Source organism: Aspergillus aculeatinus (genome assembly GCF_003184765.1).
Source record: "Aspergillus aculeatinus CBS 121060 unplaced genomic scaffold BO66scaffold_32, whole genome shotgun sequence".
NCBI lineage: Eukaryota > Fungi > Ascomycota > Eurotiomycetes > Eurotiales > Aspergillaceae > Aspergillus > Aspergillus aculeatinus.
The window spans coordinates 132,736-156,015 of record NW_020291501.1 but is presented as its reverse complement, the minus strand read 5'-3'; the positions used below and the strand labels follow the sequence as shown (position 1 = coordinate 156,015).

Below are 23,280 nucleotides of genomic sequence, written 5' to 3'. Positions count from 1 at the left end.
TGCATGGGATCTATGTGGCTGATGGGCTATGGAGGGCATTGTCAATCACGAAATTCGTTTAATGCTGAGGAGGCAGGCTACGTACTCTGGTGATACAGGGGCTGTGTAGAGATGAATCTAGCTTGTGACATCCCAAGAGCATTGCATCCTCGTCCGCACCCCTGCCAGCCCCAAGATGCATTGGAATTGAATCCGCGCAGATACGCGAATACGCAATACGCAATACGCAGAGCAAGCAACCAGGAACGAGAGTTGGCGGGCGAAGATCAAGGCTTGGAGGCGCGGAAGATGCCTGGCACTAAGCCATATAGAGAAAAGCGTGGTTCCATCGTCCCGTTCGGCCACACTTTTTTCCCGGCCACCAGAACCCCGGAAGGCCCGATAAGGTCTAGTGCTGCGTCGAATTGAGTCTCTGGTTGGCTGGCCAGCGCTGCAAAAGTGATTGGCTGGGGAAATGTCAAAAGTCGATTCGATGCCCGTCGGTCGTCGGTCGCAATTCCGCCTCCCCTTTCTTTCCCCGTTCTTCGTGTTTGCGTGTTCCCTCAGACATTACCTTACGGTGGCCCTTCCCTTCCATCTCGCTTCATTTCATTCCACTTCACCTCCTCTTCTCCCCCTCTTCCTGCCTTTCTTTGCTGCCTGTTCGGCTTCAGTTCTTTTCCCATTCAATTCCCTTCCATTCAACTGGGTCGTGGATATATAATTGCCTTCTCTTCTCTTTTTTTTTCTCCCTTTCTTCTTTCGCACAACCCACTTTTCTTCAACCCGGCTTTACCCCCTTTTAATCCTTCTAATCCCCACTACCACTTTCAATTCTCAAAATGGCTCCCACAGCTTTGGAACAGGAGAACCATGTGCGCGATGCTGAGTTCAACCGTGTCCTGCACGGAAAGTCCGCTCAGTCCCAGGGTGGTATTGCTGCCATGCGTGGCAAGGACGCCGCTGCCCAGAAGGCCGCCATCGACGAGTACTTCAAGCACTGGGACAACAAGAGCGCTGAGGACGAGACCGAGGAGATTCGCGCGGTAAGCACTGTGCAACCGGCGCCCGTTGCTGCTGAGCTAAGCTAATCAATTGCAAACACCAGGCCCGCCGAGCGGAGTATGCGACCTTGACCCGACAGTATGTCTTCCATCGCCGCTATGGCCTCAATTGCCCATCTAACTTGGTTTTTCCAGCTACTACAACCTGGCCACCGACTTCTATGAATATGGCTGGGGTACTTCCTTCCACTTCTGCCGCTTCGCTCCTGGCGAGCCCTTCCGCCAAGCCATCGCGCGTCACGAACACTACCTGGCCCACACGATGGGCCTCAAGGCCAACATGAAGGTTCTCGATGTTGGCTGCGGTGTCGGCGGCCCTGCTCGCGAGATTGTCAAGTTCTCCGACGCCAACGTCACCGGCCTGAACAACAACGACTACCAGATCGAGCGCGCGACCCGCTATGCCGAGCGGGAGGGATTGAGCCACAAGCTGAACTTCGTCAAGGGCGACTTCATGCAGATGAAGTTCGAGGACAACACCTTCGACGCCGTCTACGCCATCGAGGCCACCTGCCACGCCCCCGAGCTCGTGGGTGTCTACAAGGAGATCTTCCGCGTGCTCAAGCCCGGCGGTGTCTTCGGTGTGTACGAATGGTTGATGACTGACGAATACGACAACGACAACGCCGAGCACCGCAAGATCCGTCTGGGTATCGAGCAGGGTGACGGTATCTCCAACATGGTCAAGGTGTCGGAGGGTCTCCAGGCCGTCAAGGACGCTGGCTTCGAGCTCCTCCACAACGAGGACTTGGCCGACCGCCCCGACGCGATCCCCTGGTACTATCCCCTGGCCGGATCCTTCAAGCACATGGGTACCATCTGGGACTTCTTCACCATTGCGCGCATGACCTGGTGGGGCCGTGGCATCGCCCACCGCTTCGTTGGCGCCTTGGAGAAGATCGGATTCGCCCCCGCGGGCTCTCAGAAGACCGCCGACAGTCTGGCTCTGGCCGGTGACTGTCTGGTGGCCGGCGGTGAGAAGAAGCTGTTCACGCCGATGTACCTGATGGTTGCTCGCAAGCCCGAGTAGACGGATTGGTTACTATGATATCACGCCTGTACAAAATTGCGTTTCTTTGCGACAGCATCCCACACGAGCATGCATAGAGGGTGATGGCGGTCTATGTTCTTTAATATCCCCGGTTTTGTTTCTTGTGTTTCCTTCTCTCCATGTTATATTGTTGCATACCGCCGTGGGATGTCTGTCTTTATGAGCTGTCCGATTGGGCGCAGTGTGTATCATTGCTGAGTATGTGCTCATGGATGATGATTTAGGTTATAGTTAATATCAAGACACGACATATGCTTGTAGCTACAGTTCTTCGTATCATTCCTGCCGGTGTCTGCTCTGGGGTAGAACACCTGACGACCTCTGTCCTTCTCTTTCATCCAAACATTCCACGAAGGGTTGATATAGAAGACTTGATCGGTCCTACAACGAACCCACGTCAACTCAACTAATATCAATTCAACCCCTCCAAAACAAACGTCAGCACCACGACCTCCCTCCCCCCCTCCCCATCAACCCTCAACCCCAAGACCGACAAAACCCCCACCTCCAGCAACGCCCGCTCATCCACCACCGGCTCCCCCGTGAACCCATTCCCCCTCCACACAACCTCCAACCCCTCCTCCCTCCCCCACCGCGCCAACACCCACTCCTCCCTCTCATTCTCCGGCAAAACAAACCACACCCGAGAACGCCAGCAAACCACCTTCCCCCTCAACCCCGTCTCGGTCGGCCACACGCCCTCCAACGCCCAACTCTCCCACCCCTTCCCATCCCGCCCACACACATAATACACCCACTCCTCCCGCCCCGCCCGCGTATTCTCGCGATTCAACACATGCAGGGTCCCGTCCGCGTCGACAAACTGGCTCTCCTGATTCATAATCCCACTCCCGCGGGGGATCCGCCTCACCCGGAGCCGGGGGTCCTGGGAGTCTAGAGGCGTTGTCGCTTCCTCTTCCGCTTCATCCGGAGGATCCGCGCCGAATGCACCGGTCGCAAGGACCTCGTCCGCGGTATGGCTACCGCGCCATCGTACGCTTACGCCCAACTTTCTGTCTGCGTGCCAGGGGTCGGGGTTGGGGTTGGGGTCCACCTCGGCGAAAGCATGGTACAGCCCCTCGTTGTTCTCGGGTCCGTTCGGCCCCGTCTGCGCTTTGTGCGCCGTGGAGGTCGGGTCCCCTGCTCCTTCGTAGGGGACGAAGTGGCGGTTCGTCCAGGTGATGTGCAGTTTGTTGGTGGGGGCGTGGAAAGAGAGGCCGTTGGGGTAGGGGTTGCAGGCTTGGCCGTGGAGGTAGAGGGCTTGGGGCGTGGGGTGGGGGGTGTATTTTCCTGTTGCTGTTGCTGATCCTGGATTTGGGAGTGGGGATGTATCTGTGCGTGTATCTGTGGATGTGGTGTTTGGCGCTGGGGTGTAGAGGTATAGTGCTTCTGAGCCGGCGCCTGCTCTGTTTATTCGGTTAGTTAGGGGGGTTGGTTAGGGTTGGGTGCTGGGGCCGGGGAACGGGGTAAGGGCAGGGACAGGGACAGGGACGTACCGTCCGATGCGACACTCAAAGAACAGGTTCTCTCCTGCCGGGATGAAGCGGGGGTAGGTCACGTCGCTCAGGGTGCTGCACCCCGGGAGATGGGATTGCACCGCCCCGAAACTGGCAGATGTCCAGCTGGTCTTGCGGGTGTCGTAGGCCAGCCCCGGCTGGGAGAGGCGGTAGTGCAGCGTGTCGCAGTGGTGGTCGAAGGCCAGGTGGATCGTGCCGTCGCCGGCGCAGATGCCCACGGAGATGGTGTTGTGGCCGTCGTCGGTGCGCTGGGGGTAGTCCGTGAAGGTGAGGTGGTGCCATTCGCTGCTCTGGTCGGAGAGATCGCGGCGCGCGAGGGTGAGGAAGCGCGTGGTTGGGTCGGGCGTCGGGGTGTAGAAGGCGGCGTATTGCGTGTGTGCGACGGTGGTGAGGGCGCTTTGTTGGTAGGCGCACGCGTTGAGGCGGTGGGTGGTCGGGGGGTCTGGCGTGAGGATGGAGACTTGAGGGTGGAGGTCGGGGATGGCCATGATGGCCGCCGGCGTACTGTTTGTGTTTGAGGGTTGAGGGTTGAGGTGAGGTTGTTGATGTTCACTTCTTCGTGGTGTGGTGGTTGAGGTGGTTATCTTGTATGGGAGGGGTCAACCACCTCCGTCGGGTTTCTGCTGGTGATGATAATGTGCGCAACTTCTCTCTTGAATATTCTGCCTATGGCACAAGATCATCTGTATCCAAGGAAAGGCTGACGCATGATGTTTGGTGGAAGAACTCGCTCGTTGCTCACCCCGGCTTCTCCGCGTTTTCCTCCCCACCTGCATTTTCCCCGCACTTCAGCGTCACTGAAGTCGATCTTCTCCCAATCCATCTCCAGCGTTCCCCTGCTCGCTCATCAATTCTCCGAGACACCTGCATATGGGTTGATGGGCTGGTCTCAATTTATCCGAGGGAGCTGCTGCTGGCCAGCCAATGGACCAGATAAATAACCGAGCTCCATATATGGCTACAGGGCTCCCAGGTTGACCCGGTCAACTACAACTCCTGCGATCTCCATTTGTGTAATTCCATCATGACTACAAGGAAACTACGTGTGTCTGCCATAGCCAGTGGGGTCCTGGCTACTGCGAGCGTGGTCAACGGCCTGAGCTTCGAGATCCCTTCTTCTGTGCCTGCCAATGCGAGTGCGCAGATCGATGCTGCGCCGGTGGGCTTGTCGTGAGTCTTCTGGATCTCACTCGGTTCCTGGTATGAGAGCTCACAATCCAGATTCGAGTTCTTCGCGTTCCCCGAGTACTTCGAGCAGCTGTCCTTGACCGACGGCTGTCTGGGAGTGCTGGCCGATGCATATGGAACAAGTCCGCCTATCCGGATCGGAGGAACCACCCAGTGAGTTCTGCTCCTCAGATCCAAGTTACTTCACCAACTGACCGAATAGGGACCGCGCGACATACAACGCCTCATTGTCGTCTGCTGTATCCTACACCGTCGCCTCGCCAGACGACGCCCCCGAGACATTGACTTTCGGAGACTCGTTCATGGACATCGCAGCCAGCTATAGTGGATCCGTTACCATCGGTCTGAAGCCACCAAGCAACTCTGCTCAAGACCATGGTCCTAACCCTCTACAGGCTTCAACAGACGCCTAGACAACATCAACAATACCATCGCAGCCGCCAAAGTCGCCACTTCCACAATCAACAACCTATACGCCATCGAGCTCGGCAACGAGCCAAACTGTATGTCCCCTGACCCCGTCAACTCGGCAGGTCTAACCTCGGCAGTCTTCACATCCAGCGACCCCATCGCCGACGGCAAATCCTGGACCGCAGCCGCCGACGCCGTGTCGCAGGTTGCATGGCAGAGCTCGGTCGGAACCGCACTCGACAAGACCGCCATCATCCAAGCGGGCGTCTTCTTCGGACTGGGGTCCTACGAGGTGACCAACCTCGTGGGCGAGGAGGAAGACACGGATGCCACCCAATACGTGCGCTCCTTCTGCCACCACTACTACCCCTACTCCGCCTCCACCGCGGATCTCGACGGGCTGATGAGCCACGAGGCGATCGTGGAGGGCGTGACGGCGTTCCAGTCGCAGGTGTCTGCGGCGCATGATCTCGACAAGGACTTCGTGATGGGAGAAACCAACTCCGGTGCGTTGCCCTCCATCCTGAAAATGGTAACCCAACTAACTGCAGGGTAGCGACCGGGGGAGGCGGGGGGATCAGTCCTACCTTTGGCGCGGGCTTGTGGATCCTGGACTACGCGATGCAAGCTGTTATCCTGGGGATCAAGGTGAGCAAACAACTCGTCCACGTGGATGCTGATCTTCCAAGACTGACACGGTCGGCAGCAACTGTATTTCCATCAGGGAACTATTGGGAACTGTGAGTGGTCGATCAAGTGTAGTACGAGGGCAACACTGACACTGAAACATCTAGGTCCATACTGCTGGTGGGACGAGACCGTCAACGCCCCGTTCTTTGGCGCCTATACCGCGGCGCTGGCACTCGGGGGAGCGGCGCAGGTCGCGCAGTTGGACAGCGGCGACAGCCGGGTGGCCGCGTATGCGATCTACGACAGCAGCGGAGCGCCGACGCGGGTGCTGCTGTACAACTCGGAGTACTACACCTCGGGGACACGGAGCAGCGTCAACATCAGCTTGAGCGGCCTGTCCTCGACCACCGTATCAGCCAAGCGACTGACAGGTGATGCGGCGACAACGACCGTGGGAGCGGGGGCCATCACCATCGGGGGACAGACATTTGCCAACGGGACGTGTGCATTGCAAGGCACGGCGGAGACGGAGACAACTACCGTGCAGAGCGGCCAAGCGACCTTTACTGTGCAAGAGTCCGAGGCGTTGCTTATTTATTTGTAGTAGGATGGAGGGAACAATCAGATAAGATGCGGTAGCGCAAGGGATGGATCATCTGGATTGCGGGTGAATGTAACTTATAAGATACGCAACTTTCCGAGATCCGGCAATCCGGCACAAACTGAGCCATGGATTCAGTCCCCTGATCTTAGACCCCTGATAAGATCACTAAGCAAATCTTCTCGCGTCCCTTCGGGCCCCGATCGAGGCCGAAGGCCCGACCAATGAGAGCCATGGATCTGCATCTGCGCCGGAGATAAAGAGTTTGATTACTCGAAGGAGTTAACAGCCCGGATTACGCAGTCAGCGTCGAGCAAGAATGATGCATACTGGGATCCCGCCGTACTTAGGGTTAAAAGTCGCCCGCTCGCCTGCCTGCCCTGCAGCTAAGTTAGTGGTCTGGTGGTTCCTTCTGTTGGTTGCATCCTAGATCCTCATCCAACTCTGCGCCTCGTGATCCTTCTGTTCCTTCAGGATGAGCAGCGCCGAGGAGTCCATTGACAAGGCCGAGACGGGGGTCAAGCCTTCTGCGCCACCCGCCGGCGTCTCGTTTTTCGATCCTGCCTTATCGCAAGTCCGACGTCATGTGTTCCTCCAATGGGGGAAGACCGGTGAGTTTGCCCGACTGGCGGTAACGAGTGCACCTCAAAGCTGACTTTCGCAGTATTAATTCTCTGCACCTTCATCCTGGGCATTCTGTCGCTATTCTGGGCCGTGCAATACAAGCTCGAGACGCGGTTCGAGAACCTCACCGTCTGGGTGGTCGACTTCGACGGCCAAGTGGAGCCCTATCGCAACACCACGGCCATCGTGGGCCCCGCCATCACGCATGTGGTCGAGGAGACCGTCCGCACCAACCCGGAGGCACTGGGGTATACGATCCGCTCGCCGGCGGACTTCGACCACGACCCGTGGGCGGTGCGCCAGAGCGTGTACGACGAGCACGCCTACGCGGCGATCATCATCAACGCCAACGCGACCGCCCTGCTCCAGGGGGCCGTCACCGGCGGCAACACCTCGTACGACCCCTACGGCGCCGCCGAATTCGTCATCATCAGCGCGCGCGACGAGTCCACCTACTACAACTACATCCTGCCGGAATTCTGGGGGCTGGAGCAAGCGGTGCGCAGCTACTTCGGGCCGCGCTGGATCCAGAACCTCACCAGCAGCACCACCAACCTGTCCCAAACCCCAGCGCAGGCGCTCAACCCCGCCATCGGCTTCACGCAGATCGACCTGCGCTTCTTCGGCCCGGCCGTCATCGCGCCAGCCACCAGCATCGGGCTGATCTACCTGATCATCCTGGCCTTCTTCAACACCCCGTTCATGATGCCGGTGCACCTGCGCTTCCTCAAGACGCCCAACAGCCCCGCGCTCAAGATCCCGCAGTGGCTGCTGTGGCGCATCGCCGCGAACATCGGGACCTACTTCTGCCTCTCGCTGTTCTACAGCTTCGTCTCGCTCGCCTTCCAGATCCCCTTCACCAACCCGCCGGCCTCGCCCGTGCAGCCGGCCGACAACCCCAACGCCTACGGCCACGGCTCGTTCGTCGTGTACTGGATGCTGAACTGGGTCGGCATGTGCGCCCTGGGCTTCCCCTGCGAGAACATGGCCATGATCATCGGGTTCCCGTGGAGTTCGCTGTTTCTGATCTTCTGGGTCATCACCAACGTCGCCACGGGGTTTTATGCCCTCGATCTGGCGCCGGGGTTCTTCCGCTGGGGGTACGCGTGGCCTCTGCATCGGAGTACGTTCCTTTTCTCCCTTCCCTTATCCAACCAACCCCATCCCCCTTGGATCTAGCCGAGACTAATCTTCTGCAAAAACAGTCGTCGAAGCCCTCCGCACCATCCTCTTCGACACGCACTCGCGCATCGGCCTCGACTTCGCCGTGCTCTTCATCTGGATCGCCCTCTCCATCCTGCTGTTCCCCTTCGCCGCCAAGTTCATGCAGTGGAAGCAGAAGCGCGGGTGGGCTTAGTTGCCTGGCTTGGATCAGGGTCGTATTGTCTTTTGTGATAATACAATAGAAGCTAGATAATAGAAGCTAGATTTTCAACATGATATTAATTTTTTTTTTTCGGGTGGGGCTTTCAATCGGTGTAATTGTGCATCAATTACCTGTCGTTGTGAATAGCGAGGTCAATCGGGGTACGGACCCTGGTAGATAGGAGGCGAGTTAGGGTACGATTCTCAGGCATAAAAAAGAATGGATGAGCCCAGCCCGGCTCGATCAGGCAACCTTACGATCTGGAGTCGTACGCGCTACCAATTGCGCCATAGGCCCATTCGGATGACCAACTGTGCTGCACGTCTGTTATCAGGGGTAAAAGGTAGGGGAAAAGAATGCCTGGAGTTGCACGGGGGACATCGCACCTGGGGGGGAATTCTTAGTTTGGGCGTTGATGGTTGTGCTTTTCTGTATCTGCATACAGGGCTTGGGATGCGCGCGGGCTTAGTGCGACGGTTCTCCCGGGTGGTTATATCCCCCGGCCTGTTAATGTGTCACGAGACCACTCAGCGGGAACGGGTACAACGGGTGAGTCTGCATCGTTCATGCTGCGAGCGGGAAGGCCAAACTCGCGTGTCTACCACCGTACCGTCGTCCTCTGAAGGTTTCGGCTGCCCAACCGATCCGAGGATCAAGTATGTTTCCAGTGGTGATGACACAACAACCAACCCTAGTTTTGTGGAACAAAAAGATTATTCACACAATCACGACGATGAAAGCGAACCCACCCCCTGGAGGAGGGGAATGGGATCCAGCAAAAAGGAATGTCCCGAGGGAGGTTCGAACTCCCGGCCTTGGGATCGCCCAGAAGTTGCGCTTCCGAGTCATATGCGAGATATGAGACCCACGTGATAACCAACTACACCATCGAGACAAGTTGTTGGAGGTGCCCTTCTTTTTGGGTGACTTTAGCAAGGCGTGTCAATGGATTGACTGGGGATGCCTCCGGTTTGCGATATGTTGGTTTTTTTGAGTGTCGTTGGTTTGTGGGTGGCACTGGGGTTTTTTTTGGGTTCCGTTCTGGTTGATAGAGAGAGAGTCATTTTAATGGGGCTTGGAATTTGTGATTTGATGTTTCGTTGGGGATGATGAGGTTGTGGTATTGTGCCGGGTTTGAGGGGGATATATATATCGGCACCGCATATCTTGAGCATGAAACATTTCGAAGGCGCCAACTCCTTCCGCCACTATACTACAAAATTAACCAGAAGAACCATGAGTTATGTTTCTCTTTTTCTCTTTCTCTCTCTCTTTTTTTTTTGCCTTTCTTACTCCCTTCACCTGTCTTCTATTTAATAGTATTTTTTTTTTCATGCAGATACAACATACAACCCCCAAGATTATCCCCGAAATTAGGACCAAGATAAATGTTCAGACACAATAACCACAGCGCTGATTCACACCCCACAAGACCCGCACAGCCCAGCACCCAAGTCACTAAAACCAGAAAACAAGCCAGAGCACTACAGTAAAAGATATCATTACCACAACGACAGAGAATCATTATCTTGTACTGAACCGCACACTCATCTTGTACCTCGCAACATGGTCCCCGAACCATACCTGAACCGAACCCCGATGCAGTCGAATTGGGTCTACCCCTGCCTTATGAACGGATACAGCTCAGTTTCGGGCATGTACATCCTTATGCCGACTTATATCATGTCATCGCTCGTGATGCGACTGTCAGGATATTGGCAAGAGTTGGAAACACGTGGATGGAACTGTGTGGGTATGGGGTCCAGAGCGATTAAGAATGCGACTGGGCTTGGTTGGGATGGTGAGTTGGGGTACTACCCCATTCCTTTCCTTTTACCTCGTAGATTTTCAATCAGTGCAGATACCCGAGTTTGAAAAAAGGTAGTAGTTATGTAGTGAAGAAGACGCAGAACGCTATCTAAATAATAGGAAACAGTTATCAAAGTATCCACTAGCAAGTGAACCCTCCACCCCCCTCCCCTTTACGAGCACAGCAACACCCGCAACCCCCTTTTATCATCCCAGCCCTACCACTCCCCTTTCCTGGGGGGGCTGGGGGCTGCTAATCCTTCCGAATAACCGTAAACTCCCTCGTCGGCCGCACCACCGTCCACAGAAACGTCGCCGCCTGCACCAAATCCACCACCGGCGCCAGCACAACCGTCAGCCCCACATGCACCGGGATATCCAGCAGCGCCGTGGCACGGCAGTCCAGATCCTCCAGCAGACACGCGACGACGCGGCCGTGCAGCAGCACGGCCAGGTTGAAGGTGGTCCAGACGAAGAAGCCGTAGGAGACGGAGATGGCCCAGCCGCCGTAGATCATGGTCATCATTCTGTCCCATACCGCAGCAAGCATCAGTAACCGCCTGCAATTGAAAAGCGAAGGCTGCACGCCTGGCCAAGACAGATTCCCAAGAGGGGGTGGGGGGTGCATACAAGCAGAAATGCGCCACAAACTCCAACATGTTAAACGCCACCATCACGCGCAGCGCCCAGCTGGGGATCATCAGCTCCCCGCTGTACCACCGGCGCCGCTGGCGGAGCAGATCGCCCAGCGTGGAGGGGGCCTGCTCGCGCGCGATCGCGTTCAGCCATCCGAACTTGAAGCCTTGCTTCGCGGCCTACCCCTCCGGCGATTAGTCAATTAGTCGCTTGGTCTGTTGGGGTGGGTTCGTGCTAAGAGTGCACGCCCTACTCTCGCACACCCAGATGGCAGCAGGGAAGGGAGGCCATACGTAGTAAGCAAACCAATGATCCTCCGTCAGACAGTCCGTGTCCCAGGTCACCGCGTTCTCGACCGTGCCGTTCAGCAGTAGGAAGCTCCCGCGCATGAACCCGAGCAGCGGCTGCCGGAAGAACCGCACGGGGAGCTGGTACCGCCCGAAGTTCTCGGCGATGCGCAGGATCTCGGCGACGGTGGTGAGGGGGTGTTTCCAGTGCGAGGAGGCGTTGTAGTAGATTGTTCCCTTTTGGTTGGTTAGGGCTCTGTGTGGGAAGGGAGGATGGAAGGGAGGATGAGAAAGAAGGAAGGGGGATTTGGTGCTAATGGCATGGGGTAAATGTGGCGTACCATCCCGATATCATCGCTTCCCCGCTCGATGAAATCCAAACACGCCTGCATCAGGTAGTCGTCGATCTCCGTCTCCTCGTCCAGGTGCAGCACCCAGTCCCGGTCGGTGAGGCTGCTGTGGCGCCGGTACCACTCCAGCACGCGGGCCTTGTGGGTGGCGCGCGCGGCCTGGAAGGAGGGCGGGCACTGCAGCTGCTCGACCCAGGTGGGGAGGAGGGTGGTGAAGGGGTTGTGGGCTGAGTCGACGACGACGACGAAGCTGATGCGGAAGGCTTGGCTGAGCGGTTTCCAGAGCTCGACGGTGTTGAGGACGGTCTTTTTGTTTCGGTTAGCATTGGGCAGGATGTTGCATAGGTTGAGAAGGGGGTAGTACTTCCCTGGATGTTGGTCGCTTTGGTGACAAGAACGACGCGCAGGCTGCGGAAGGATCGTTGTTTCGGGGCCTGGGAGTAGGAGAACGGCCGGATGGGGAGACACATTCCCCAGAGGATGTAGTAGGGGGGGAACTGGGCGAGGAGGAACGGGGTGATGGTGAGGGAGATGATCGTGCAGTCGCGCGTCCAGAGCACCCCCGGTTGCACGATCGCCTCAGGAACTCCCGCCCACACCATCAGAGAATATACTCCTGTAGCGGAGCCAGTAAGCATAGTATATTATAATCATAAAGAATTTTTGGATGTACCTAGGAACGACAAAAAGGCCGTGCACGGGAAGATCCCCCAGTTGTAGTTCAGGATCTGGAAAAGCTTCCGCGAGCGTCGGTCGAGCAAGGGTTTACTTTCCGGATCGACTTCATTTTGAGAACGCATGCTGACGCCCTTTCGAGACAAGGCTGGAGAGGACAGAGGGGTGTAGTCAGAGGTTTCAGCCTGTCGCGTTACCACGACGGAAATGTATAAAGCCCGTGACTACGTAAATCCCAGGACAGTGGATGTTGGAGTGAGACATGAACCACTGTGCTGGAACATCCGAGACAAGACTCATATATGTGTGCAACTGGCAACCTTCCCACAAAGCATCAGCCCTGATGAAGTAGGTCTGAAGAGATCCCTGCAAACCATCACTCCTGCCCCGAAAAAGCAACGTGGAGCTGACTGCGACTGCATCCGCGAGAACCATCGCTGACAATGTCTGAACCCACTGATCAGCTTTCAGCCCGCTTGCAAAACCATCATACTCAGCTTGTGGCCCACTGCGGCAATCAGAGTCATGATCGCGATTGATCGGCAAATGATTTGGGCGCTTTCGTGCCAAACTGGTGTGAGTAGGTGATTCGCAACGACTGCAGCCACGAAGTCCGCACCAACCGCGACGATGTAGACCGGCTGTCTTCGTTGAGAGTTGTTCGAGATGAGACAAAGTCAATGTGGATCGTCCCCCAAGTACAGTAGATACATGAACCATCTGCAGTGCGACAGCAGCCACGCAAGTTCCAGAGCTGAAAATCGTACAGCATCAAACATGCCGGTCACACAGGATTAGCGACTGAGAAGTTGTGCAACGATTTCCTTGGAAAGCCTTGATTTAACTGCAGTGTGACGCATAATGGACACCAGAGGCTGGTCATACCGAGAACACATTCAACAAATAGGGCCCCCCTTCTGATTAAAAGAAAGAGAGATAGCTGCGCAGTCTGGCCTTCATGTTCACAACTCTTACATTTAAGAGGGGGAACCCATGTGGCGGTTACACTGGCAATGTTGAGCAATGAGAATAGAAAGGGTGAAATGGACTTATATACCCAGCCTACCCAGCTGAGTCCAGGTGATCTAGCTCCCTAGCCCGGACCGTGTTTGCTGTCATCCTAGGCTGCAAAATACTTAAATGCAGCTCAACCAGCCTACTTCGTTAGGTTTATCATGGAAACACCCGGGCGTCACGCGCATAGTCAATTGGACGACCCACTAACTCTGGATGTCGGAAATCCGGTTACAAGAAGATTCAGAGGGATGATTCAGCCGGGATGAACCATAGATTCATGCACCATGACACATGAGCGCAGCGCAGTGAATGAATATCTGCAAGATTGGTTTTTCCATCACGCCAGGGACACACGCCAGGGGCACCCTCCGAATATGTACAAATATGTTGGCCCGAAATCGTAACGAGGTTGTGGCCGAAACATGATCAACCCTCACAGGTAACTTCTCCGCTCCAGCAACCCCAACGCGCGCGAACAAACCCAGTCCTGGGAGTTGTCGATGGCCCGCAGCTCCGCCACGAGGGACTCATCCCTCTCAAGGACCATGGAGCGCCGCTTCTCGACCCCATCCGCGCGGTACGCCAGGTGGGCCGTGACCTGGCAGCCCGTCGCGTCCGTGGAGAAGGTCACCCCGTCCGGCAAGGGGGCGGCGCTGCGCCACATTTGGGACAGGTACAGCTTGAGCGACTCATCCAGAATCTTGGCGTTCCTGGTGGAGCTCATGAAGCCCTCCTCGGCGCTCCAAGAGTGCAGCAGGTCGCTGGCGAGGCAGTAGAAGGCGTGGTCCGGGCAGACGTGGGCGGCGATGTACACGGCGGCGACGACGGTGCTGCTGGGCGCGAAGGCGGGGCGGCGGTCCGGACCGTCGAACTTGCGCATGACGGTCTGCGCCGCGGCCAGCAGGCTCCGCCGCTCGCAGAGGTGCCGGTCGGGCATCGGCGGCTGCTGCTTGCTGTACGTCGCGGTCTTCAGCCCCAAGAGCAGCGCGAGGCAGGTGAGCCGCGTCAGCTCGACCTCGCGGAAGTCCTTGCGGCGCGCGGCGTCCCGGCTCGCGGCCATGACGGGGCAGGTGAAGGAGGTGGTTCCGAAGGTGCGGAGGCAGAAGTAGTCCAGCGCCTGCAGGTACCGTGTCAGCAGGGCGATCAGTCGGTGCTGCTGCAAGTGGATCGTGGCGTAATTGCTCGCGATGTCGGCTTCGGACGCCGACATGCACGTCGCGATCAGCTCGAAGCCGGTGTGCTGGAGGGGCCGGAAGGCCCTACGCGCGTAGGAGAGGCTCTGGAAGGGCTGGAGGTAGGCCTCGTAGGGTCGATCGTAGACGAACTCGCTGTCGAAACGCAGGGGCTCCTTCAGACCATGGTAGATCGACCCTTCTTGAAAGTTCATGAAGGACTCCACGACACACTCGTCCACTCCCCCGCAGCTGAGTTCCAACCCCGATGAGCCTCGCTCGATATTCATCGAATGCAGGATACGCAGACCTCCTTGCAGGTGGCAGGTGGCCTCGGTGACGTTTCCACGCAGTAACTCGCAAATAATAAAAAGCAAACAGCAAACCAGAATGACTTCTTGGAGCTGCGGGTCGTGTGACGTGCGTCTCTTATGGATGAGGGCAAATGAACGGGAGGACTGTTCCAGCGCGAAGCCGTACCAGGCATTCCGCAGAAGGTGCTGCTGTCCGGGTCTTGGAGTACGACCTGCCATCTCATTGGCCTGGTTCACTGCCCCGAGTGCAACGACCGCATGGTACACTGCAGGCTCGGTGCAGGACAATCGCAGAATCAGTTCCCGCCACAGAGGCGAGTCGAAGTAGCCCACGAGTTGCGGGACAGACCGGTGCTGGAAGAAGGAGAGACAGCGGCTCTCATCCGAGGTCACATTCCACTGGAATTTGGCTGCGATGGCGGCGCGGATGGTGGCAGATGCGCCGTTGGGAGCTGACAAGATGACGATTTTGGTTGTATTTCTCTTACGCCCACCTCCTGGGGGAAGCCGTTGCATGTCATACGCGCAAGTGCGACCGGTGCTTGTGCAGTTGCTGCATGCACCAGGAGATTCGTCGCATTTGACATGGCGAGCTCTGTGCATTCAAGATCCTTTAGCCAATCCCAGCCAGTCTGTCAAGTCCAAGGCAGACCACTAGGTACTGTACTCACCGACAGGTCCGACACCCAGTGCGGGATCTCTTCGAGAACGTCCTTTTCTGAGATTTCGATGGGCTCTTTGTCTCAATCTGTGACTCCATGTTGAGAATTGGGATTTGACAAGGGGTCGATTGATGGATGATTGCGCGAGATCTGGTTCTTTTAAATATGACAGCCAAGCACTTGGCCTTCGATAGCAGCAAGCTGGCATAACAGGGGTCTTTCCCCCCAGATCCAATCACTGTGGTTGGTCTCGATTGGGCTCATAAAGCGGGTTTTAGTGCCCGTGGCCATGCACGCGAGGCGCTGGCTTGGGTGCAGATCGTGCAGCCTGGCACATTTCGGCCACATACAAGATTCGTAGATCTAGAAAAGCCGTACAGTGCTTTGAGCCCCGAGGGGATCTCCAGTAAAGAGGCAGGGACGGATCAAACGAGGATCATGTCGATCAAATTAAGTAGAAGATGAAGTAAGTTGAAGTGCAATCGGATCATCCATGATGTGTCTGTACTTTGGAAGGAAGGAAGGAGTGGAGACAGCTCACATAAGCAGTGCATTAATCAGCAGAGGTTACCACGAATCAGAGCAGTGGAAACCAGCAGATGTAGACGAGATAGCCAATCGTAACGGGTACTATGTAGAGTGGGGACTCAGGCCCTTTGGCGTCATTTTCCGGTCGAAGTACTTTTGCTGTATATCACCAGCTATAAGTAGCCTGTATAAACCCTAAAAGCTTAATACTAATAAACCAAGCTCTAAAGATAGTGAGACCTACGATCCAGCAGGTCTACTTAATAGGCCGGGGCCCAGGGATCCCGCTGTTTTTGGGAGGTCCTCTATGCTTGTACCCAGTACGGGTATAAGTCTGCTGCTTGTAGTATACATGCCTGGCTGAAGAAGATACTAGATTTATTTGTATAAAAGGGGTTCTAAGCCTACCACAGAGAATTTAGAAATTATCATTATCAATCTAGCTTCTGGTAGAGCTGGTATTGGCCTCATACCAATAATATTACCCCTTTAGTATATAATCCATTTCTGATATCTATCGTATACTTCTTGATATTATTCGCTTCTGGGATCCCACCAGAGATAGACCGTGCTATAATCAAGCAGTTCGACAATTTTGATAAAATCCAAACCCATGCCTATTCTCCTTACACCTGGAATAATCAGTAGTAACAGAACCTTGTCACCAGTGCTTATCAATAGCCGGACGGCGCTTCAGTATCAAGTACGAAAGTATAACTTGATTCTTCCTGCTCTTAATTGCACACCCAGTGTCTCTGTGCTCTATTTGTTGTGGTGACTCTATCTATCTATAGTATATTACGCATACAAGCCCAATGGTGGAGGAGGGGGCATGTCCGACAAATCGGTCATATTCTTGAGGTAGTACAGTACAGCCGCGGACGGATCTGTGGGTTAGAATCAATACAATCTTCTGCAACAGGCTTTGTTTTATTCTGCAATTCTGCTGTTCGGGCCAGATGCAGCTGAATACTCCAACGGAAGCGACGAGGATTTATACATCATGTCAATTGACCCATCTCCGGAATTCGACCCTTGCCCCCCGACGGTCATCGGCCTGTACTGTGCTGTACTGTAACCGGCGGGTGATGGCCATGGTTCACTCCCCCACCGACACATGTTATAGATTCAAAGGGAAAAAGACTCTTGCATTGGGCATGATGAGGGCGATACCATTTTTTCTTTACCGTTACCTGGATTGCGAAGAGTTAGATACGTACTGTAGGTAGTCGGTGTCCACGGTAGGGCTGGGCTGGCTTGGCATTTTGGAGAAGGGCTTTCCTGATATCGCGGAACCCCAATTCGCCCTCGATCATCAGAGGCATTCCGGAGTATGTACAGTGCACATAAAGCCCATGCAAGTAACACACTAATATAGTAATCCACCTGATAAAATGGCACAAAACAAGCTCAATAGCCTTTTGCACCGAAGTTCCAATCATCTGATACCATCGATTCCTCCGTCTCTAACCCTCTCCTCCCTTCCCTCTCCTTCTTACGCATCGCATCGTCAGTCATTCCCTTCTGTGCCACGCCATGTCCGTTCGACCCAGCACTACCAGCGCCCTGGGCGTGATTGGCAATACGCCATGTGTCGAACTAAGGCATGTGGTTCCTCCCGACAGCGCGCGGGTCTTCGTTAAGCTGGAGAGCCTGAACCCCACGGGATCGTACAAGGACCGCATGGCGCAGTCGGTGATCGAGGAAGCGGAGCGGCGCGGGGATCTGCGGCGCGGGATGACCGTCGTGGAGGCCACGGGGGGCAGCACGGGATCCTCGCTGGCGTTTGTCTGCGCCGTCAAGGGCTACGCCTTCCGGGTGGTCTCGTCGGATGCGTTTGCGCCGGAGAAGCTCAACACCATGGCCGCGTTCGGGGCGGATCTCGACCTCGTGCCCAGCGGGACCGGCAAGATCACCCCGCGGCTGATCCCCGCCATGCGCGAGCGAGCGCGGCACATCGCCGCCCAGGGCGACGGGCACGACTACTACTACTATGCTGATCAGTTCAGCAATCCCGACGTCTTCCCGGGCTACGAGGCGCTGGGGCGCGAGGTGCTGGCGCAGATTCCGGGGCCGATTGACGCCTTCTGCGGGGCGATCGGCGGGGCCGGCATGGTGATGGGGGTCGGAAGGACGCTGAAGCAGCGGTGGCCGGGGTGTCGTGTCGCGGTCCTGGAGCCCGCCTCGGCACCGGCGTTGACCCAGGGTCATGGCGGGGAACATTCGGTGGAGGGGATCGGCATTGGCTTTCCCCCGCCTCTGCTCAACCGGGATTGGTATGATGAGGCCCGGGCCATCGACGAAGCCGAGGGACGTGCCATGTGTCGACGGCTGGCGAGGGAGGAAGGTCTTCTCCTGGGTACCTCTTCTGGGCTGAACGTGGTCGCCGCGCTGCAGCTGGCCAAGGAATTAGGGCCGGGAAAAACGGTGGTGACCGTGGGCTGCGATACGGGTCTCAAGTATGTGCGAGGAGATTTGTATACGCAGAGCTAAAGGGTGGATTGGGGGCTTCGATGCTTCATTGTCACACGCTGGCAATGCGATGACCCTGTAATGCAACGGGGTCAGCGATCGGTTGTTGATCAATTTTGGATGCAATGTATCAATGCCTGCACCGATGGCCAAGCATGTCTATATCTTGCCAATGCAAACCATGAAAAATCTCGATTCTTTCACTATTTGAGTGAAAGGGGTATGATGAGAGCCCATCCAGATGGGTAAATGATCATCGCCTCCTCTACTCAGTATACATGCGCAGACTGACGAGCCATCCTCGGACTACGGACAGGTGCTCCCTCGGAACCCCACCCCCGATGCTGGGTACTAGGTAGTCTCTCCCTCCAGAATCCTCCAATAGGCTTCCAACACTCGTCCAATCAAGCGGACTACATCCCACACCGCGTCTCCACTCAACAGCTTGTGCCAGATTTTGAGGACGTGAATGCAGAGATCCACCTGCGGGGAACTGCTGCGACCCCCACTCGCCGCCATTTCGCCGGTGGGATCCGCTTCCGCCACCATGTCCTTGATGTACGCCAGTAACCGCTCCTCCTCCTCCCTCTCCTGATGATTATTATTGCCTCGATCTCTCGGAACCTGCTCATCACGCTCCTCATCGGCCAAATTGAGCGTCGGGTTGGAATCCCGTCGCCGCCGCCGCCGCGTCTCCATCGCCATCAACCACTGACTGGTGACAAAAGCGCACTCGAGCGCGCAGAGCGCATGCTGGAGCGACCACGCGAACGCCTGGTTCCGCGCCACGATGTTCACGCCGATCTTGACGGGAATGCTGAGGGCGTGGGCGGAGTAGAGGACCGTGCGGGTGAGCCGGTGGTGGACGGCGCGGTGGTAGTGCCCGCGGTAGTAGGCGTACATCGACGCCGCAATCTCACGAGGATCGTGGGCGGTAAGGGCGCGCCACGGCCCCACGTCGATGCTTAACCGGATGTACGCCATGCGGAGGAGCGCGGTCGCGTTGAAGGAGATCGGCCCGCTGGGCCCGCCGGGCCCCAGGAACGATTCCGGGTCGCGGGACCAGCCCAGCTGCCAGTTTTTGAGGGCCTGCTCGACGGCCGCGATGCCTGGCGGGGGTATCGTTGTTGTCCTGCTGGGGCTGAGGCAGCCTTCGCTCTGCTGCCGGTGGTGATTGGTGGCGCGAAGGAAGTAGATGTGTTGGATTATGGCGAGGATTAGTGTGTATCCGCCGAGCGAGTAGTAAGGCGTTAAGCTGGAGGTGGGCTGCTGCTCGGTGAAGAGGCGGGAGAATGCGGATTGGAAGGTGGGCTCTGCAGATAGGCTCTTGCGGGCTTCGATCCAGTCTGCCTGGGTTGGGGCTTCCCACGCAGACTCACGGCAGGGGAGACGGGTTTGGAGTTCGCAGTTCAGGATCGCGGGCGGGGTGTCATACACAATGGTGTGGAAGACAAAGAAGCAGAAGATTATGGTGATGGTGCGATTCATGCCTTCGGCTTGGACCCAGGAAGCCCACGATGGGTCTTGTGGAGGCGGGGGCGCCAATAGCTTTTCATCGCGGATGTAGTTGGCGAGAGTGTTTTGCAATCCGACAGCTTCGTTGAAGATGGCGTGAGAGTTGCCCCAGGTTGCCATCGCCATGAGTATGAGTAGCGTTTGTGCAGGGGGTAGCGGGTCGAATGGACTCGTTTGTGGCTCAGTAGGATGACTTGCTGGCGCAGGAAAACACTGATCCCGTCGCTGGGTCTTTCTACGGTGCAGCCGCTCCTGGACGATAGCCAGGGAGGTCCGATAAAACATGATGGCGTTGGCGTGATCGAAGGCTGACTGCGCGCCAATAGTCGCCATGGCTAACACCAGCTCCACTGGACACTTGATGGGCGAGAACGACGGGATATGGAGAAAGGGTAGGTGTCGGTGAAAGCCGGTGAAGTAAGTGGTGATATAGCGAGTCATCGTGTGGCGGGATGGAAGAAAGAATTGCGGAGGAAGTAGCGCCGCAAAGCTCTGGATCTGCGTGAGAAAATGATCCCAGACTTCCTGAGTGACTTTCCATGGCTCCGCACTGGACTTAGGAGGAGGGTCGAAGGAGGGGAGCGTGGAGGTGAAGTCATCAAACAAACGCGGCGCTGGTGGATCGGCCCCCACAGGCTGGGGCATATCGGCGTTCGGCTGCGACGATTGAGTCTGGGGGACATCGGAGAAGAGCGAAGTTGATGAGAAGGGCAAGATAGGTTGCTCTATCGATAGCGCTGGGTTCATGTTTCCGTACGGCATCGCCATACTGTCGATGAAGAAAGCAAAGTCCCCGAAATTGCTGGTTGGTTCTGGCCATGCTGTATGCAGCGTGCTGAGTGGTGTCCCCGTCGTCGTTGTTAGGAGGGGATCGATCAACGAAGAATTGGAGGTAAGGGGGGGCTCTAGCATTCCTCGGGGTAGCGTAGAACCGCTGTCTGGAGTTGTGAAGGCTGGGGAAGAGCCATCCAGCACAGGAGCCCTGCTGTCTACACTGGCCACCGGTACCGATGGGTTAGTATCACGCGTAGTGGCAGGTGTGACAAGGCTATCTGAAGTCTGAGCATTGCCACCATTTGGGGAGACGTTATGGGACATTCGAGTATGACGGGCCAGCAGGTCGCTGTGGCGTTATCTCAGTGTTGATTGTCCTGACGTGGAAGACGAGCACATACCGGCGGGTGAATGCCTCAGTACAGCTGGTGCAGCGAAACGGTTTTTCTTTAGTATCTGTTGACCTGTGAGTCAGTTCTAAAATGCTGGGGTAAAGAGATAGATCCCATACGGAGTCGTTCGTGTCTCCGTAAGTGCTCGTTGCGGAGAAAATCCTTGGCACAGAACCGACATCGAAACGCTCTTTTCTGTTCTTGTTCTCGTCGTTCCGCCGACTCTTCCCTGGCCTCACCAGGGTCTGGTCCATGCCCAGCGGATCTAAGCCTGAGCTTCTTCGCCGCTGACATTGGGAGAGATCGTCAAGTGATGAAGTTCAATCGCAGCGACAATTTAATTCTCTCCAGTAGGAATTTAGACATGCCGCCCGCCTTACTAAGCCGCCTTCTCTGAATATTACTCCGTGTCGTACAATGTTACAATACAATAACTTATAGTCAACTGTTCAGAAGCTGTATTGTCGTTACTCAGCCCTGAGGTTCTACAGTTATAGTAAATACACCCTGGACAACGACAGCCCCAATTACGGTAAGTAAACACTCATCTCAAAGCCATTGGAGAACGGCAGCGTCATATTCTGGAAGCCATTCTCAGAGGACCGCAAGAATGCCAGCAGATCGGCATATCCTTTGGCTCCCGAGATGGTGTTATCGGTGAGCACCACTGCACCGCGACGCAGACGAGGCAAGACCGTTTGCAGCGTTGGCAAGGCCAGCGCAGACCAGACTTTGAGGAGTCCCATGTCAGCGAACCTGTTTCCTAGGGTTTGATACAGATGAACTTACTATCAAGAAGCAATAGATCGATCTCCTCCGGCAATCCGTCCTTCAATGTTTCCAACAGGTCCCCCTCGCGCAAATCGATGTGCCGCTCCACCTCGGGGCCACACTGCGCCCAGTACCCCCGTGCAGCCGCCGCTTTGGATGCCTCCTTCTCGGTAGCGATCACCATGCCGGGTTTTCCAGTCCGGGAAGTAGTCTTAGCAACTGCCAGGGCCAGATAGATCGTGCTGACGCCGAAGCTGGTCCCGGCTTCGACGATGTTCGTGGCGCCCATTGCAGTGACCAGTTGGTAGGTGAATTGACATTTATCTTGGTCCAGAGCGATGAATTTGTCGAGCATGAGGCGGTCAAACTGCTCTTTGGGGTTCGCTGGGGTGGTGGTGATGGTAGGGTCCTGATCTTGGAGCTCGCCCAGGATGCTCGAGGAAAAGACCTTGCCGGTTTTGGAGAGGAGAGCCTCTTGGTCCAGGGACCTCTTGTGGAGGTTGGCGAGGAGTTCGAGGATGTGAAGTGGTGCGTCGACGGGGCTGGGCGCTGTCATGATTGTATGTGGTTGAGCAACTGATGCCTTGGTAGATTGAAGCGGTTTTGTCTGCAATCACTTTGGCCGGAGGCTGATGACATGATTGAAATACCGAGTGCTGCGGAGGGAAATGAGGGGTATCCCGTGGCTTGGCACTTTGGAGAACTATTCGGATCAAACTAAAGGGTGCCAAAAAGTCCGAAATCGCCACTTAAGAGAAATTCGCGAATACATGCAAGTATTAAGCACGCATTGACAGCTGTGGCCCTCAAGGGACACAAGTTAACCAAGCAGTGCGCGGGACTGTCTAGAGACCACGGGCGACGAGACTAGCTTTGAATGCTCAACAACTGCAGCAGGAGCAGGCCTACCGAAACTGAACGATCAAGGTGCCGCAATACCCCAACGGAGCTCCTAATCGTTCAGTGTAGAACCGGCTCAATCTATATCAAGGAAAATTCACGATCACGAGGGGTGTATGAGTTGTACGTATGAATATAATTTTGTACGAAATAAGTGGATCATTACATGTGGGCGGGCGAGATTCGGTCATGCCCCGCCTTGTCAATACCTTTAGTTTCGGCCAGTCTTGGCATATTGGAGAATTCGCACCGCAACAGTGCTTACGTTCTGGAATTGGACCTCCATTTGGTTTTCTCAACCAGAGCTCCTATCTTACTTACATATGCCCGAGCTTCCAGTTTGCCGCGGAGGTACAGCACAACTCCTGCCCGAATACACTCTACTGGGCTCTGTACATTTTCCTAGCTTGCAACACAGTAAACACTAAACGCCCATTAGTAATAAAACCTGTTTGTTCGAGTTCCCCAGTTGGCGATCCGCAAGCCAACATTTTTCGCCTCGTCCTGCAGCGCGATTCTGATATGGAAACAGGCTGTGGTCGACGTCAGCGGTACTAGGTAGCTAGTAGATCTCT

The 23,280-nt window shown here is 56.0% G+C and overlaps 9 protein-coding genes and 2 non-coding genes across 11 annotated transcripts; 4 read left to right on the top strand and 7 right to left on the bottom strand.

The window, feature by feature from the left end:
* Positions 1 to 502: 502 nt before the first annotated feature.
* Positions 503 to 2,353, top strand: erg6 (sterol 24-C-methyltransferase). The gene is made up of 3 exons (XM_025645726.1): positions 503 to 1,025; positions 1,088 to 1,122; positions 1,179 to 2,353. Exons 1-3 carry the CDS (start codon positions 822 to 824, stop codon positions 2,071 to 2,073), a joined length of 1,134 nt encoding a protein of 377 aa, XP_025502600.1. The 5' UTR covers positions 503 to 821; the 3' UTR covers positions 2,074 to 2,353.
* A 153-nt stretch (positions 2,354 to 2,506) lies between these two features.
* On the bottom strand, positions 2,507 to 4,099 carry BO66DRAFT_439787 (uncharacterized protein; the record flags this gene model as incomplete). Its single annotated transcript, XM_025651181.1, has 2 exons — positions 2,507 to 3,500; positions 3,591 to 4,099. 2 exons carry the CDS (start codon positions 4,097 to 4,099, stop codon positions 2,507 to 2,509), a joined length of 1,503 nt encoding a protein of 500 aa, XP_025502599.1.
* A 536-nt stretch (positions 4,100 to 4,635) lies between these two features.
* BO66DRAFT_439786 (glycosyl hydrolase family 79 C-terminal domain-containing protein) lies at positions 4,636 to 6,444 on the top strand (the record flags this gene model as incomplete). The annotated part of the gene is made up of 8 exons (XM_025651180.1): positions 4,636 to 4,781; positions 4,833 to 4,952; positions 5,002 to 5,141; positions 5,195 to 5,302; positions 5,348 to 5,716; positions 5,767 to 5,858; positions 5,917 to 5,950; positions 6,005 to 6,444. The coding sequence occupies 8 exons, from the start codon at positions 4,636 to 4,638 to the stop codon at positions 6,442 to 6,444; spliced, it is 1,449 nt and encodes a 482-aa protein (XP_025502598.1).
* Positions 6,445 to 6,840: 396 nt separating this feature from the next.
* Positions 6,841 to 8,464, top strand: BO66DRAFT_376841 (SNG1 family protein). Its single transcript, XM_025645725.1, has 3 exons — positions 6,841 to 7,052; positions 7,106 to 8,188; positions 8,271 to 8,464. Exons 1-3 carry the CDS (start codon positions 6,917 to 6,919, stop codon positions 8,420 to 8,422), a joined length of 1,371 nt encoding a protein of 456 aa, XP_025502597.1. The 5' UTR covers positions 6,841 to 6,916; the 3' UTR covers positions 8,423 to 8,464.
* Positions 8,465 to 8,655: 191 nt separating this feature from the next.
* Positions 8,656 to 8,728, bottom strand: BO66DRAFT_t202. The gene has a single exon. It is a non-coding gene; the product is annotated as a tRNA-Trp (tRNA).
* A 489-nt stretch (positions 8,729 to 9,217) lies between these two features.
* Positions 9,218 to 9,326, bottom strand: BO66DRAFT_t201. Its single transcript has one exon. It is a non-coding gene; the product is annotated as a tRNA-Met (tRNA).
* Positions 9,327 to 10,493: 1,167 nt separating this feature from the next.
* On the bottom strand, positions 10,494 to 12,115 carry BO66DRAFT_376840 (glycosyltransferase family 2 protein; the record flags this gene model as incomplete). The annotated part of the gene is made up of 5 exons (XM_025645724.1): positions 10,494 to 10,800; positions 10,907 to 11,055; positions 11,170 to 11,400; positions 11,505 to 11,763; positions 11,805 to 12,115. 5 exons carry the CDS (start codon positions 12,113 to 12,115, stop codon positions 10,494 to 10,496), a joined length of 1,257 nt encoding a protein of 418 aa, XP_025502596.1.
* Positions 12,116 to 13,875: 1,760 nt separating this feature from the next.
* Positions 13,876 to 15,418, bottom strand: BO66DRAFT_307733 (Zn(II)2Cys6 transcription factor; the record flags this gene model as incomplete). Its single annotated transcript, XM_025643256.1, has 2 exons — positions 13,876 to 15,286; positions 15,363 to 15,418. Coding segments are annotated over 2 exons (1,467 nt in total), but the record flags the coding sequence as incomplete, so codon positions are not given.
* Positions 15,419 to 17,417: 1,999 nt separating this feature from the next.
* BO66DRAFT_325928 (PLP-dependent cysteine synthase family protein) lies at positions 17,418 to 18,374 on the top strand (the record flags this gene model as incomplete). Its single annotated transcript, XM_025643883.1, has 1 exon — positions 17,418 to 18,374. One exon carries the CDS (start codon positions 17,418 to 17,420, stop codon positions 18,372 to 18,374), a length of 957 nt encoding a protein of 318 aa, XP_025502594.1.
* Positions 18,375 to 18,713: 339 nt separating this feature from the next.
* On the bottom strand, positions 18,714 to 20,711 carry BO66DRAFT_308574 (uncharacterized protein; the record flags this gene model as incomplete). Its single annotated transcript, XM_025643259.1, has 1 exon — positions 18,714 to 20,711. A coding segment is annotated over one exon (1,998 nt), but the record flags the coding sequence as incomplete, so codon positions are not given.
* A 763-nt stretch (positions 20,712 to 21,474) lies between these two features.
* On the bottom strand, positions 21,475 to 22,428 carry BO66DRAFT_472451 (O-methyltransferase). Its single transcript, XM_025652946.1, has 2 exons — positions 21,824 to 22,428; positions 21,475 to 21,764 (listed from the first exon to the last, which is right to left on the bottom strand). Exons 1-2 carry the CDS (start codon positions 22,359 to 22,361, stop codon positions 21,562 to 21,564), a joined length of 741 nt encoding a protein of 246 aa, XP_025502592.1. The 5' UTR covers positions 22,362 to 22,428; the 3' UTR covers positions 21,475 to 21,561.
* Between the last annotated feature and the right edge of the window lie 852 nt (positions 22,429 to 23,280).

Coding starts and splice junctions, on each gene's coding strand:
- erg6 (XM_025645726.1), top strand. CDS start 822: ATGGCTCCCACAGCTTTGGAACAGGAGAACCATGTGCGCGATGCTGAG. Junction 1,026..1,087: donor AGACCGAGGAGATTCGCGCG/GTAAGCACTGTG, acceptor TGCAAACACCAG/GCCCGCCGAGCGGAGTATGC. Junction 1,123..1,178: donor TATGCGACCTTGACCCGACA/GTATGTCTTCCA, acceptor TGGTTTTTCCAG/CTACTACAACCTGGCCACCG.
- BO66DRAFT_376841 (XM_025645725.1), top strand. CDS start 6,917: ATGAGCAGCGCCGAGGAGTCCATTGACAAGGCCGAGACGGGGGTCAAG. Junction 7,053..7,105: donor CCTCCAATGGGGGAAGACCG/GTGAGTTTGCCC, acceptor TGACTTTCGCAG/TATTAATTCTCTGCACCTTC. Junction 8,189..8,270: donor CGCGTGGCCTCTGCATCGGA/GTACGTTCCTTT, acceptor CTGCAAAAACAG/TCGTCGAAGCCCTCCGCACC.
- BO66DRAFT_472451 (XM_025652946.1), bottom strand. CDS start 22,361: ATGACAGCGCCCAGCCCCGTCGACGCACCACTTCACATCCTCGAACTC. Junction 21,765..21,823: donor CGATCTATTGCTTCTTGATA/GTAAGTTCATCT, acceptor GACTCCTCAAAG/TCTGGTCTGCGCTGGCCTTG.